Source organism: Plecotus auritus, assembly GCF_963455305.1.
Source record: "Plecotus auritus genome assembly, chromosome: 7".
Classification (NCBI taxonomy): Eukaryota; Metazoa; Chordata; class Mammalia; order Chiroptera; family Vespertilionidae; genus Plecotus; species Plecotus auritus.
In genome coordinates this window covers 95,989,380-96,004,745 of record NC_137774.1, presented here as the reverse complement: position 1 = coordinate 96,004,745, position 15,366 = coordinate 95,989,380, and the positions used below count along the sequence as shown (strand labels likewise).

Genomic DNA, 15,366 nt, shown 5'->3' with positions numbered 1-15,366 from the left:
ATTTTTTGTATGTTGGCTCTTTGTATCCTTCAACTCCATCTTACTTGGTAAAATGGAAGGAATATGCTATAAATATCATTGACAATTCAGTATACAAACCAAACTTTGACCAAACTGAATCAAAGGCACTATTTAGTTCTCCGTTAAGTGTCTCTCTCACAATAGCCCTGAAGGGTACTGCTGCTGCGGTGCCAGTAATCATCAACTTCCCAGTTACATCAGGAAGCTATCCTAACCTAGTCTTGCTTCCAGAGGTTCTTAACATTTAACAGAAGCTTATCCTCCAACAGACACTAGATAAAAGGATAAAAGACAGTGGGAAGCAAGTGGGAATAAAGAAAGAAATGATTAATAAACTCTTGAAATCCCTTCTCCCACCCACCAAATTCCTACTCATGGAGGAAATACAGCTAGAATAGTTTTTTTTTACGGAGTATGTTTCTCAGAGCAATTTTGAAGAATAATAGGTTGGGGGTGGGTGAGAGTGGGTGCTAGAAAATAAAGCATCTGGTTGAATATATTTAGAAGCCTCAGCTAGTTTAAAGTGAGATCTTTTATATCTTACAGAAAGATATTCGAAACTTTCAAATGTGTCCCTGGTCATCTATGGAGAAGATGAACCCTCAGGTACTTTAACTGGGAATGGAATGAGCGCTTTTTTTAAAAAGAGCTTCTGCAAAATGGGGTGGGCAGGAGGAGGAAGAGTTATCAGAACTAAGATTACAAAAACTGTACTTTACACTGTTTTCTTTCTTTCTTCAGGCTAATTACTGTTTTTCAGTGGTCTTTCCAATTCAACTCAAATTTAGGATTGCACTTGGTAACTGCATTTCATCGACTTCAGCTGAATCGTTTGTGTTCTGGCACCTTGTTCCAGTCCTAACTCGTTTCTGTTCACAAGAATGCTTTGAAGTTAAACAATAAGATGAAGACAGAATGTTAACATCTTTTTGCATAATATTACCATTGCAGTTTTCTTGGATTTGGAGTCCTAAGAAACCAATACTTTAACAGATAAGGAAAGGGCTACTCAAAATAATTAAAGATAAAATCTCTTTTTAAAAAATTACTATTCAGAAGTAGCTATTGCATTTGATAGCATCATGGGACACTAAGCTCATATAATGAGACTTAAAAGGAACAATGGCTAGTAGTCATACAACAGATTATTCTGAAATACACAGTACTTTGATCAGGAAACAAAAACATAATTGAATGCACTCATTACTTAGCTGGTATCTCACTAAAAACGAGGCCTTCCGTACGCATTTAACTCATTCATGCAACTTACACTGCAGAAAAATGTGGTTAAAAGAAAATAAGCTTTTAAACACTGGTTTATGATCTACAAGTTCAAGCAATAACTTTTAAATGATCAAATGAAAAGGACAATTTTTTTAGACTATAAATTTAATTAAGGTGACCATTTTTACTCAGGCCCCATATTTTCTGGGCCAACCTCTGAGGTATAGCAATCATTTCATAAGTAAAATGCTTCAGAGCTGACTATGCCATTACAATTCAGGTTCCCCTAGTCTAATATTATGCAAAAAGATGTTAACATTCTCTCTTCATTTTATTGTTTAACTTCAAAGTAGTTTTTAAAAAGGGAAAACAAAGTAAACAAATATCTGACATTTTATTTAGCAAGTAAAACAAACTGGCTCCTTTCACTTTTTCTTCACTTTTATTTTTAGACTTCAAAACGTTCCAAATGTTTGTTTTTATTTTATCTGAATGGAATAAAACTGATAGTATTCATAAACTGTGTTAGGTGCACATTATTTCTAAAACTGGAAGATTAGCTGAATGACATTATAAATTCATAAAAAATATTCAAACAATACGTTTTACTATATTACTTTGTCAATATACTTGACAGATTTGCCTAGCTAGGTGCTTACTTACTCACATCTAAGGCAAGGAAGACAGCTCTTACCTTCACACGTCTCCGTTTCAGTCCTGAACACATACCCAGGTGGGCATGTGCAGCTGTAACTTCCAGGTGTGTTCCGGCATAGGCCATTGTCACAGAGAAGTCTGTTTACCAAGCACTCGTCAATGTCTGGAAGCAACCATCAGAAGACAGGAGATACACATGTTTAAACATACAGCCCAGTGACCAGCAATGTTTTCTTTTTCTTTTTTCTCACCCCTCTCCTTGACATAGTCTCTTTGTAGTCACAGCACATTCTTTGAACCCAAACAAAATATATTCAGTTTTATTCAAATGGCAATTTCTTATGCTGGTGGCCACTTTTAAGATGTTTTGAAGTCCCTGGGGGGGTATGTTGTAGTTTGGAAAAGTTACACTACTGGTTTGTTCTTCATTTGCTTACTGTCCTGTAGTGGTATTATATTATATGTTATATATATTTTAAGTACTGATGAAATCGATTAAAAGACGAAACTCATTTGCCAATATATGCCTGCTTATGTGTAATAAAAATAACAATTAAAAAAAACGTTTTGATTAAAATTCTAATAAAAAATGCATTAAGTGGCAATTAAACAAAAAGTATTTACTAATCCTTTCCCATTACGTTTTTACCTCAGAAACAATTAACTACTAATGGAAATTAATGATGTACTTTTATATATTCCTTTAGCAGACTAGAATAACCTAGAAGATATGTAAAGCTCAAATTTGATATTGAATTTTATTTTTTGCAAGTATAATTAATAACAGAAAAAAATTAAAATTGCAACTTGGGAGGAAGAGTTCCTTTCACTGAAAGTTACATTTTTAGCCTTGCAAATAACAATTGTTCCTGACCAAACCATATACTGACATTGTAAAAATTTGGAAACCAGAGATTGAAAAAACGTTTCCCATAATTCTATCACTACTACTATTAACTTTTTGTTTTTTATCTTAATCTTTTTTTCTTTGGATATTATGTTTTTGTTCCAATTCTGAATCTTTATTTTAAAAAATCAGCATTATATTTTAAGCTTTACTATAATTTCCCCCTATGTTTGTTTTATCAAATGCCTGCATCACAGTTTAGTTACCCATTCCTCCATGGTATGGGTTGAATTGTGTCCCTCAAAAAAGCTATGTTGAAGTCCTAACCCATAATACCACAGAATGTGACCTTATTTGGAAATAGGACTATTATAGAGGTGATCCAGTTAAAATGAGGTCATTAGTATAGGTCGTAATCCAACATGATTGAAAGGTGCTCAGATAAAAAGGGGAAAGAGACAGACACACATAGAGGGAAGATGATGTGAAGACACACAAGGAAAGGCAGAACATCTGACTAGAGTGACACATTTACAAGTCAAGAAATGCCAAGGATTTTTTGGCAAACACCAGAAGCTACAGGAGGAAAGGGAGGATTCTCCCCTGGTGCCATTAGAGGGAGCATGGCTCTGTGGACACCTTGACTTTGGACTTATGGCTTCCAAAACTATAAGACAAATTTATAAACTATAAATTTGTTATTTTAAGCAGTCCAGATTTTGGTATTTTGTTGCAGCCCTAACAAATGAAAGCTGGAATTTGGCTTCATTTTTATTCATCTAGTTATAATTTTAATCAAAATTATGCATACATCTAATTTAAAGAGTTAAGCAGTGCCATGAATGGTATTCAGTGTGGAATGCTCACTGATCTGTTTTCAGTAGATGCCTATGTGCCCAACTGTACTTGGAAGGTATGCTGGAAGCAACTTGGCTTTGGGTGAACAAAAAAGCTAGCTGGTTTAGCATATTTTGTAGATGTTCAATAATCTTTGGCTAGTGCCTTTCTTTGTAGGTGTCAAAATCTATTATAAGTACTTGATATTTAATATAGTTTTATTTAGCCATCTTTATGTATTTCTTCAACTTAAGATCAAATGGACATATTCAATAATAAGAGCCAGTACCATGAATGCAGAAAAATGTATTAAAATTTTTAAAAAATGTATAAAGAGGAAAAGGGGGAGCGAGAGAGGGAGAGAGGGAGAGAGAGAGAAACATCAATTGGTTGCCTCCCACATGTATGCCATTTAGGGATCAAACCTACAACCTGGGTATGTGTCCTGACTGGGAATCAAACCCACCACCTTTCAGTGCATGGGATGATGCTCCAACCAACTGAGCCACACCAGCCAGGGTGAAAAATGTATTTCTTTCTAATCATAATAATCAAGATTTGAATGGAAGGTTCATCAGTAATTAGATATAAAAATTATTCTGTATAATGATGGACTGAATAACATTCATCTCAGAAAGTGAACTCAAGTTCTCTTTAGAAAAATCTAGATTCTTCACAAATTTTTGAATATATGAACTACATACTTGAGTGTTTTCAAACATCTATAATAATAAAAGCATAATATGCTAATTAGACTGGACATCCTTCCAGACATTCTTCTGGATGAAGCAGGGCCTCGAGGGAAGCACGGGTCCTGGGTGCCTGCTGGCAGCCAGAGAGAAGCCGGTGCCGGCAGTCAGGGGAAGGAATTTTGTGCACTGGGCCTGTAGTTCTCTTATAAATTACAAAAAGAAACACCATCTCAGTGAGCATATTTAGATACGTTGTAGCATATAAATTAAAGTCTGTCAACCTCTAAGACTTTATTTTCTTAACTTACAATTATCCATACTGCCCTATTCATTCAGTATGTACCCATTCATTTGAGAAAAGACAAATTTAAATACTAAGCTGTGCCACTAAGAAGTTTGTTAGTGTGTAACAGAATTTGTCTGATTCCAAAATTTTTATATGTTTGTGTACTAAGAAGGAAACAAGAGAAACCGTAAGATTTATAGTTTCAGAAATTTATTTGTATTTTGATTTCGCCTACAATCCATGGGATTAAACTGTGTGAAAGGCTCCTATATAAATACAACAAATAACTTACCAATACAGTTTCTCCCAGAGGCATCTGGTTCATAGCCACTGTTGCAATTACAACGGTAACTACCACGTAAGTTTTCACAAATTCCATTGGCACATATATCGGGATCCAAAGCACACTCATTGATATCTGCATCAAATGTTGAAAGTTTAATGCTCATAGACATTTTATCGTTTGTTGATACATTCAGGTCTAATAAAGATCACTCAACATATGAAGTGTTAACTCGGCAAACCCACAATTTGCCTACCTTTCAGGAAGGGAAAGGAAATGAAAATAAGGAGTAAGAATAAAACTGAGAGATACAGGACACTTTCCTGGTAAGTCATAAGGAAAATGAAGGGAACTGGCAGAAATGCAAAGAATTAAACCATGTGATGTGCCTGTATTTATGATAAAATTAATGAAGAAATGTATAGGCGGTTGGCTCAAAATCAAAGAAAAACTCATCTTAACCGGTATTATAACCATCTAAGCAAAAGACAAAGATTTACTAGGGTGGCCTATGTAATTTCATGGTCCCCAAAGGCATGGAATACTTGTATTTCATTATCATATTTTTATAGTCAACTAAGTAATATGATACTTAATAAACGTTTTTCTGTTGATGTTGAAATTAATGGAGAGGACAGCTAAAACATGGATGCTTGAGAACACAATGTTTTATAATAGGCCATGAACATGTCTACTTTCTGTCACCCATGTGCACTGGGACTTTGAGGAAGGATGAGCTTGTATGAGCAACCAAGCAGTTTTTAAAAAAAAAATATTTTATTGATTTTTTACAGAGAGGAAGGGAAAGGGATAGAGAGTTAGAAACATCGATCAGCTGCCTCCTGCACACTCCCCACTGGGGATGTGCCCACAACCAAGGTACATGCCCTTGACCGGAATTGAACCTGGGACCCTTCAGTCCACAGGCCGACGCTCTATCCACTGAGCCAAACCAGCTAGGGCAACAACCAAGCAGTTTTAACAGGTGGCTGGCTCTGTTGGGGAGGCCATGTTGAGGCGGAATAAAATATAGAATAGGCATAAAATCAATTTTTGGTCATTATGCTCAAATTTTGGTGCTATCTATTGTTTTCTAGAATTTGGAAGACCATAAACACTCCAGAAATGTCAGCCTTTACATTTTATTTTTGGAAGAAACATGTTGTAAAAGTTTTATTCTTTACTCTGGTTTATGATAATAATTGCAATATAACAGATTATATTGTCAACTAATCTAAATTTGTCCCTACAGTTTTATTTAAAAAACAAATGAAACTATATGTATATTAACATATAAAATAAACTTAAAATAAATACATATGTATTTAATACTTAAATTTCCATTTTGGAATTCCATTAAACATATTGCTAAATTTAAAATAAGAAAACTTTAATAAATTTCATTTCTTTAGTTGTATAAAAACATTTTAGTATTCTTAGGTATAAATAGTCCTAACAATTTATTTTTAGGGTAGTATATTGCAAACTTGATCCATATCAAATATGTCTTAAACATTTTTTTAAACCATGTCAGTACCATTATTTAATTTTTAAAAAATTAACATGCTCTTTATTTTTTAACCTAAAAACTAACTGTAGCCTTTTCATAAGTAGTGGTCTCCATAAAATCATACGTGTAGTTGTTCCTGACATTTTTAACAATGCATATTTAACAGATACGTCCACTATGAAAAAGGTGCATCTGCATGCCACTTCATAATCTAGCTTATAACCATTGTTCTAAGAGATAATTTATCTTATCATTTTACAAGAATATATTTTTGCAATATTAAATATAATAATATTCATAATGTTACAACAAAATCATAAAGCTATACAATTATATAATTATTATAACATGGAGAATAGAATAGAGTTACCTCTTCCATCCACTGTGATACCTACTCCACTACTACATAGACCATGGAATTCAGCTATATGATAAAAACAAATAGAGAAATTAAATACTCTAAACTATATCTGTTTTATACAAGTTAGTTACAAAATTCCACAAATATCATTTGAAAGAATTACATGCATTAGTTTTTAAAATGAAAAAAGGACTATTTTTTAGCACATAATTATTACAAGAATTCCAATAATAGTCCTTTCCCTAAATGTGCCAAGTTACCCTTCTATCAGCAGGATAAGAGAATATCCATTTTGTACACCCTCTTGAACACTGGGAAAAATCAATTAATAATCTAATAAACAAAAAGGACATCTGATTTTAATTTTAGAAAGATTGGGCATTTTTTAAATCTGGTAATGTACTGTATGTATTTCTACTTTGTAAAATCTTATTTGTGCACATTGCCACTTCTTCTATGAGCATTTCAACTTTCCTTATTAATTAATGTAAATTCCTTATACATTAAGAAAAATATTTTCCAATTTATGTGTTTTAGTCTTTAATGTCTTCTTTGAAAACCCTTTATCATTACAAAATAACCAAAGCTTATATATTCTGTAAGAAAATAATTTTTATAAAGTTTAATGTTGGGAACTAACTTCATATTTTTTTTTTCTGACATTTATCAAGAACTAGAGTTCTGGTGCACAAAATTTGTGCACGGGTAGGGTCCTCATTGATGTAAATGCTCTGTTTATCATATCTTATATTCCCATTTATTTCTAGATGAACTCCCATTGTTTTGCTAAGGTTTGAACAATCCATTTAGAATTTTTAATGGAATGACAAGCCATTTCCTTTGCTGGAGTGCTTCTTTTCTATCGTCCTCGTGGGAAGTTCTAATTTTTTTCAAGACCAAACTTCACATTATGCCCCTCTCTTTCCCAGCTTCCCCAAGCAACTATTTCTTCCTTTATGCTCTCCCAGTTCTTTATGTCCCTTTAAAAGGATTAATCTTACTACACTATATTTTCAACTATCTCCAACTTTAAAGAAAAAAAGATTGTGTATATTTTTTAATCCACATTTTGCTTACATATACTCAACACAGGCTTATATATTCAATACAGGTTTAGTATGAATAAACAGGATCAACCTTATCAACCTAAGAGCCTGTAATTACTGATAGACTGTGATCTAAGACAATTCTTTGTTAAGATAAAAATAAATAAATAAAATCATGTTCTGGTAAAGTTATTACAATCTTGAAAGAAATAAGTAAACTTTGTGCTATTTGTCTTAGATCAAAGACTTTGAGACTAATATATCCATGTAAAAAAATCTACTTTAGCAATCATAATTGGATCAACAAATACATTTTTCTATTCACCATGTGTTCTCTTTTTCTAGAGATTTTAGGTAAATACAAGCCAAATCTCATTAATTGTCTCTCATACCAACACAGGTTTGGACTTCTTTTCTTCAATTAAAAATAATGACAAAACACGTCAGACTTGACGTACTCCTTGGCCAAATATCTAATATTACATTCCCAGATTCTTTATCAGGTGTGAAACCAGCCAATGGGACTACCTGAGTTTTTAGCAGGGCATGGCTGGCAGGGCTCTCCAAAACCATAGTCTGGATTGGCACAGCAGCACTCGGACTTGGTCACCGCACCCGGGAAGGGACGGACACACACTCCCTTCTTGATTCCACCATAGCATGTACTGCGCATGTGAGTATCTGAAAAACAGAGGAACAACGATTTGAGGTAGTGACAAAGAAAAAGAGAGTTCAAAACTGAAGGCTTCTTTTAGCCTAAGACTGGAAGCTTCTAGAGGGCATCTGCCACTTCTTTTTCTTTGTATCTTTAGCATCTAATAGTGTTCAGAAATCAACAAATGTTTGTTGAGTGAGGAAAAGAATGAGTCCACACCAACAACTCATTTTCTCCAGTTTTATGTGTTGCACAAGCAGCCATTATCCCACTTATACTCACAGGCCTTTTGTTGAATCAGGTATATTCCCACAGTTATAAATGAGACTCCAAGCTCTAATCACTGGCTATCTTCTACTCAAAATGACACAATATTATTTCTATTTAGAAGTTCTCATGAACAACGAAGTGCAGTGAAGTTAAACTACCTTGAGATGACACTGCTTGACCATGAAGTTTTCTACTTCCTTTTCAACCCCCTTTTACTATGTTTTGACCTCAATAAATTCAGTTTTTAAAAATAATAACAACCATGATGTGTCCTTGGCATTGCGCTAATTGAACATTCATGTCAACAACTCCCTAGAATAGTGATCATTACCCACACATCACAGATGAGGAAGGTGAGGTTCAGAGGGATTACATAAGTAGTTCCCAGACCCAGGCAATCCATTCATTGCCTGAGCTGGGATTTACTAGTAGGCTCACACTGTGTGACCTTCAAAGTCCTTCCTCTTTGTACTGTGTCATGCAACGTCTCAAAGTAGAATATCCTGCTTAGTTTTCTCACTCTAAATTCTCATAAAATATGCTACAATTTTATGAGACAGTATCTGATGAACTATAAAAAACTCAGATCACCATAAAGCCCAGAGAAGAGGGCAGCTTTTAAGTAGTGTAGATTGACATGTTAATTCCACCAAAGAGACAACCCTTCTTATAAATATTTATAATTATTCGCAAGTTGTTAGAAATTATTTTATATGCTTGTTATGCAAAGTGAGTCACCCAGTGATTTCTTATGATCTGGTAGTGTTTCTCATTAAAACAATGAGATTGATGGCTGCACTAAAACAACGCGCTGTGTATACTGTATGCTCAAATGGAAGCGGGCCATGAGATTTACCATGCCAACCCTGTGGATAGCACGTGTTCCTTTGGCTGTGGTCAAGTCTGACAGTTTGCTCTGAATTATACAAAAGTGTAAGACTCAATGCAAAGACAAATTTGCACAAACACTACATAGTTCATGATTCCCAATATGATTCTTGTGCATTCTTTGAATTTTACCAATTATGTCAGAAGGCTTCAATTAGAATGGTCAAACTTATTTCTATTTTCATGTGAAGAACATAAGCCACACAATTTTTAGAAGTAAATTGATAAAAAGCCTATGGTACTCAGTTGAAGAGTGAGACAGGTTCTCACTCTTCAACTGATGGTTCATGAAAAGAGAAAGTAGTGTAACTTATGTGAGTGTTTCAGGGACATGAATATGTCTGATCACTGTGGGATCACCTTATTTAAATTAATTAACATCTTTATCATCCCTTAAATAAGGATGGAATTTTTATTATGTATGAGAATGTGTTTGTTAAACATTAAGCACAAAGCCTAGGACACACAGGAAATACTCAAAAATGGTGGCAACCATTTCTTTCTTCTTTCTTTAATGAGGACAGTTGGCCTTTTCCTGTTCAAGACTGGAATCCTAGTTCATATTACACTCTACAAATGTAACTCAGCCACTGCTTACAAGTGCACAGGGTAAGAGGTGCCAATGTCAGTGGCACACTCAGAACGTGCCCACAAGAATGCTTTGTCAGGGAATGGGCCTAAATGCTAAGCAATAATAATTACAACTAAAATACAGAACAACAATAATCTAGAATCGCTGGAAAGCTAGCTGAATGGAAGTCCTATATCTAGAGAAGTAAAGAAGAAAGCACACTGAGACTAGTAGGAGGTGCAGAGGTGTGGAAAGGGCTGATCTGGCACCCACTTGTGCCACTTTTTTAATTGGGAGGGAGATCACCTCTGCGGAGGCCACCCGGAGGAACAAGGGGTCCTAGCCCCACACCAGACCCCTGCCCAGGATCACAGAACTGGAAAAAGAAGGCCTTATGTGCAGTAAGAACTATGGGCTGCAAAAACCAGTACAGATTGGGGCTTAGTGACACAGAGGCTGCTGGAGACCCATCTGTTCCTCTAAAAAGGCCAGCACCAGGAACTGAACTTACAAGTCATTGCCTCCTCTGAGCTCCAACATCAGGGCCAGGCTCTAGGGGACACAGATACATACGAGGAGGAACTGGATTGTCTGGCACCAGGGCAGGAACTCATGGGTGGCTTTCGCCCAGATGGAGGTGCTAGCAGGGATCATTGTTCCTATGCTGGGACCTTCCTGGTATCAGGACTGACTGGGAGCCATTTTTGTTTGTTTGACCTGGTGATTCACTGAGACCCCACCCCACCCAATTTACAATCCCACCCAAGCTGTGTGCAGCAGCTTTTGCATATGAATGGTCTGTCCTTGCTCAGGCTAAAAGCTCTCAAACAAGTTGCACCTAGGTCAGGGAGCCCCAAACCTATCAATAAAAGGCCCAAGACCTGGCACCAGCAGCAGCCTGCCTAGCTTCATAGCTGGGCCTCATCTGGGCACTTCCAAACCCGATATAAAGAGGAGGAATCTGTAGATCTCTCTGTAGCTCCTGCTGGGTGGCCCCAGGCAGTGGCTGACTCTGCACCTCCCTGGAGATCCAAGAGCGAGTGTATCCAGTGGTAAGTGTGAGAACATACCAGATTACAACTCTACACATCCATAAGCCACACACTCAAGGGGAAGACTCAGTGAGCACCAAAGCCCCACTGAAGCAAGTCCTGTTCCATAAGGGTGACTCGTGCACAGCAGCTCTCCTACTGTAGTTGCAGCTGGTCCTCATAGCAAATTGGCCTGGAGGTCAATTCCTCCCAGAGACACCAACAGCAATCAAGGCTCAACTACAACAAGACTGTGCTCACTGCCCACAAAGGGGTGAACCTAGAGCTCCCAGCTCAGGTGACTGGGGAGGCTGAGCCACTGGGCCCTATAGAACACCTACTATACAATATACAAGGCCACTCTATCAACTCAAGGAGACATAGGAGCTCTACCCAATACATAGAAACAAACACAGGGAAGCAGCCAAAATGCGGAGACAAAGAAACATGTCACAAATGAAAGAAATGGAAGAAAGCAAACTACTAGATATAGAGTTCAAAACCATGGTTATAAGATTACTCATGAATCTTCTAGAAACCTCCAAAAAATGAAAAAGGAGCAGTCAGAAATTAAGCATATACTGACTGAAATAAAGAATAATATACAGGAATTCAACAGTAGAGGACTCTGAGAATCAAATCAACTATTTGAAATACGAGAAAGCAAAAAACACCCAACCAGAAGAGCAAAAAGAAAAAAGAATCCAAAAATAAGAAGATAGTGTAAGAAGCCTCTGGGACAACTTCAAGCATACCAACATTTGCATTATAAGGATGCCAGAAGAAGAGAGAAAGATATTGAAAACCTATTTGAAGAAATAATGACAGAAAACTTCCCCTACCTGGTGAAAGAAATAGACTTACAAGTCCAGGAAGGACAGAGAGCCCCAAACAAGAAGAACCCAAAGAGGACCACACCAAGACACATCATTATTAAAATGCCAAGAACAAAAGACAAAGAGAGAATATTAAAAGCAGCAAGAGAAAAGAAGTTAGTTACCTACAAGGGAATGCCCATAGGACTGTCAGCTGATTTCTCAACAGAAACTATGCAGGCCAGAAGGGTGTGGCAAGAAATATTCAAAGTGATGAATAGCAAGGACCTACAATCAAGATTACTCTACCCAGCAAAGCTATCATTCAGAATTGAAGGTCAGATAAAGAGCTTCACAGACAAGATAAAGCTAAAGGAGTTCATCACCACCAAACCAGTATTATATGAAATGTTGAAGGTTATTCTTTAAGAAGAAGAAGAAAAAGAAAAAAAATTTGAACAAAATGGCAACAAATACATATCTATCAACAATTGAATCTAAAAATCAAAATAAATGAGTAAAAAGTCTAATGAACAGAATAAACTGGTGAATAAATTAGAATCAGAGGCATCGAAATGACTGATCCTCAGAGGGAAGAGGGGGCAAGAAGAGATTAAACAAAGATCTTATATGCATGTATGCATTACCTATGGACACAGACAATAGGGTGGCAAAAGCCTGGCGCAGGGTGGGAACTGGGTGGAGTGAGGCAATAGGGGGAAAAAGAGAAACATCTGTAATAATCTCAACAATAAAGATTTTTTAAAAAGAAGGAGAAAAACAAACAAACAAAAACTCTCAGCAATGTGGGAATAAAGGCATCATACCTCAACATAATAAAAGCCTTATATGACAAACCTATAGCCAACATCATACTCAGTGGGCAAATACTAAAACCATTTCCCCTAAGAACAGGAACAACACAGGGATGCCCACTTTCACCACTCCTGTTCAATATAGAACTGCAAGTGTTAACCATAGTGATCAGACAAGAAGAAATAAAAGGCATCCAAATTGGAAAAGAAGTAAAACTGTCATTATTTGCAGATGATGATATTATACATAGAAAACCCTAAAGACTCCATCAAAAAACTAATAGAGTTAATAAATGAATTCGGCAATGTAACAGGATACAAAATTAACACCCAGAAATCAATGGCATTTTTATACACCAATAATGAACTCACAGAAAGAGAAACTAAAAAAAAAAAAAAAAAAAAAAAAAAAAAAAATCCCTTTACCATTGCAACAAGAACAAAAAAATAAAGATACTTAGGAATAAACTTAACTAAGGAGGTAAAAGACCTGTACTCAGAAAACTAATAGGACATTGAAAAAAGAGATAGAAACAAGGAAGATATAAAAAAGTGGAAGAATATTCTGTGTTCATGGATTGGTAGAATCAACATCATTAAAATGTCCATATTACCCAAAGCCATCTATAGATGCAATGCAATCCCATTAAAATACCAACAGCATATTCCACAGACCTAGAAAAAACTCTCCAAAAATACATCTGGAATAAAAAAATTCCCCAAATAGACACAGCAATCCTGAGAAAGAACAAAATTTGAGGGATCACAATACCAGATATGAAGCTATATTACAAAGCCACTGTTCTCAAAAATGCCTGGTACTGGCACAAGAAGAGACACAGACCAATGAAACAGAACAGAGAAAGCAGAAATAGACCCGAGCCATTATGCTCAATTAATATTTGGCAAAGGAGGCAAGAGCATACAATGGAGTCAAGACAGTCTCTTTAATAAATGGTGTTGGGAAAATTGGACAGATACATGCAAAAAAAAAAAAAATGAAACTAGTCCACCAACTTACACCGTACACAAAAATAATCTCAAAATTCACAAAGGATTTAAACGTAAGATGGGAAACCATAAAAATTTATGTAATATAATGAACAACATAAACTGATGAACAAAAACAGATCCAGAAACAGAGAAACATCAATCAGACCATCAAACCTCAGAGGGAAGGTAGGGGAGGGTGGGGGTAAAGGGGAGAGATCAACCAAAGGACTTGTATTCATGCATATAAGCCTAACCAATGGACACAGACAATAGGGGGGTGAGGCCATGAGTGGGGGGGAGGGATAGGAGAGTAATGGGGGAATAAGGGCACATATGTAACACCTTAATCAATAAAGAAATTTTTAAAAAATCTTAGAAGAATCCATAGGCAGCAAAATATCAGACGTATCTCATAGCAATATCTTTATTGACATTCTGCTTAGGACAATGGAAATTAAGGAAAAAATAAACAAATGGGACTACATCAAAATAAAAAGCTTCTGCACAGCAAAAGAAACAATCAACAAAATAAGAGAGCCCAATGCATGAGAGAACATATCTGCCAGTGTTACATCCGATAAGGGTTTAATCTCCAAAATTTATAGGGAACTCATAGAACTTAACAAAAGGAAGATAATACAATAAAAAATTGGCCAAGGACCTAAATAGACACTTTCGAAAGTGGACAGTCAGAAGGCCAAGAGACATATGAAAAAATGCTCAATTCACTAATCATCTGAGAGGTGCAAATCAAAATGACAATGAGGTACAATCTCACACCTGTCAGAATGGCTATCATCAACAAATCAACCAACAAGTGCTGGTGAGGATGTGGAGAAAAAGGAACCCTCATATACTGTTGACTAGAGGCCCGCTGCACAAAATTCGTGCACAGGGCGGGGCGGGGAGGAGGGTGTCCCTCAGCCCAGCCTGCACCCTCTCCAATCTGGGACCCGATGAGGGATGTCCGACTGCCCGTTTAGGCCCGATCCTGGTGGGATCGGGCCTAAACGGGCAGTCGGACATCCCTCTCACAATCCAGGATTCCTGGCTCCCAAAGGCTCGCCTGCCTGCCTTCCTGATTGCCCCTAACCACTTCTCCCTGCCAGCCTGATCACCCCCTAACCACTCCCCTGCCAGCCTCATTGATGCCTAACTGCTCCCCTGCCAGCCTGCTTGCCTCTAACTGCCTTCCCCTGCAGGCCTGGTCACCCCTAACTGCCCTCCCCTGCTGGCCTGATCGCCCACATCTGCCCTCCCTTGCAGGCCTGGTCCCCCCCCAACTGCCCTCCCCTGCTGGTCATCTTGTGGTGGCCATCTTGTATCCACATGGGGGCAGGATCTTTGACCACATTGGGGCAGCCATCTTGTGTGTTGGAGTGATGGTCAATCTGCATATTACTCTTTTATTAGATAGGATAGAGGCCTGGTGCATGGGTGGGGGCCAGCTGGTTTGCCCTGAAGGGTGTCCTGGATCAGGGTAGGGGTTCCCTTGGGGCATGGGGCGGCCTGGGCGAGGGGCCTGTGGTGGTTTTCAGGCTGGCCAAGCCCCCCAGCGACCAAA

General features: G+C 37.1%; 1 protein-coding gene across 1 annotated transcript in view; it reads right to left on the bottom strand.

The window, feature by feature from the left end:
• The window catches only part of FBN2 (fibrillin 2), a gene marked incomplete at both ends in the record, with an annotated part of 272,359 nt that overhangs the window by 86,390 nt on the left and 170,603 nt on the right, over window positions 1-15,366 (bottom strand). Inside the window, 4 exons of the mRNA XM_080678695.1 lie at window positions 1,940-2,065; window positions 4,857-4,982; window positions 6,728-6,781; window positions 8,293-8,445. Coding sequence (XP_080534821.1) covers window positions 1,940-2,065; window positions 4,857-4,982; window positions 6,728-6,781; window positions 8,293-8,445 — 459 coding nt within the window. The remainder of the gene's footprint in view (window positions 1-1,939; window positions 2,066-4,856; window positions 4,983-6,727; window positions 6,782-8,292; window positions 8,446-15,366) is intronic.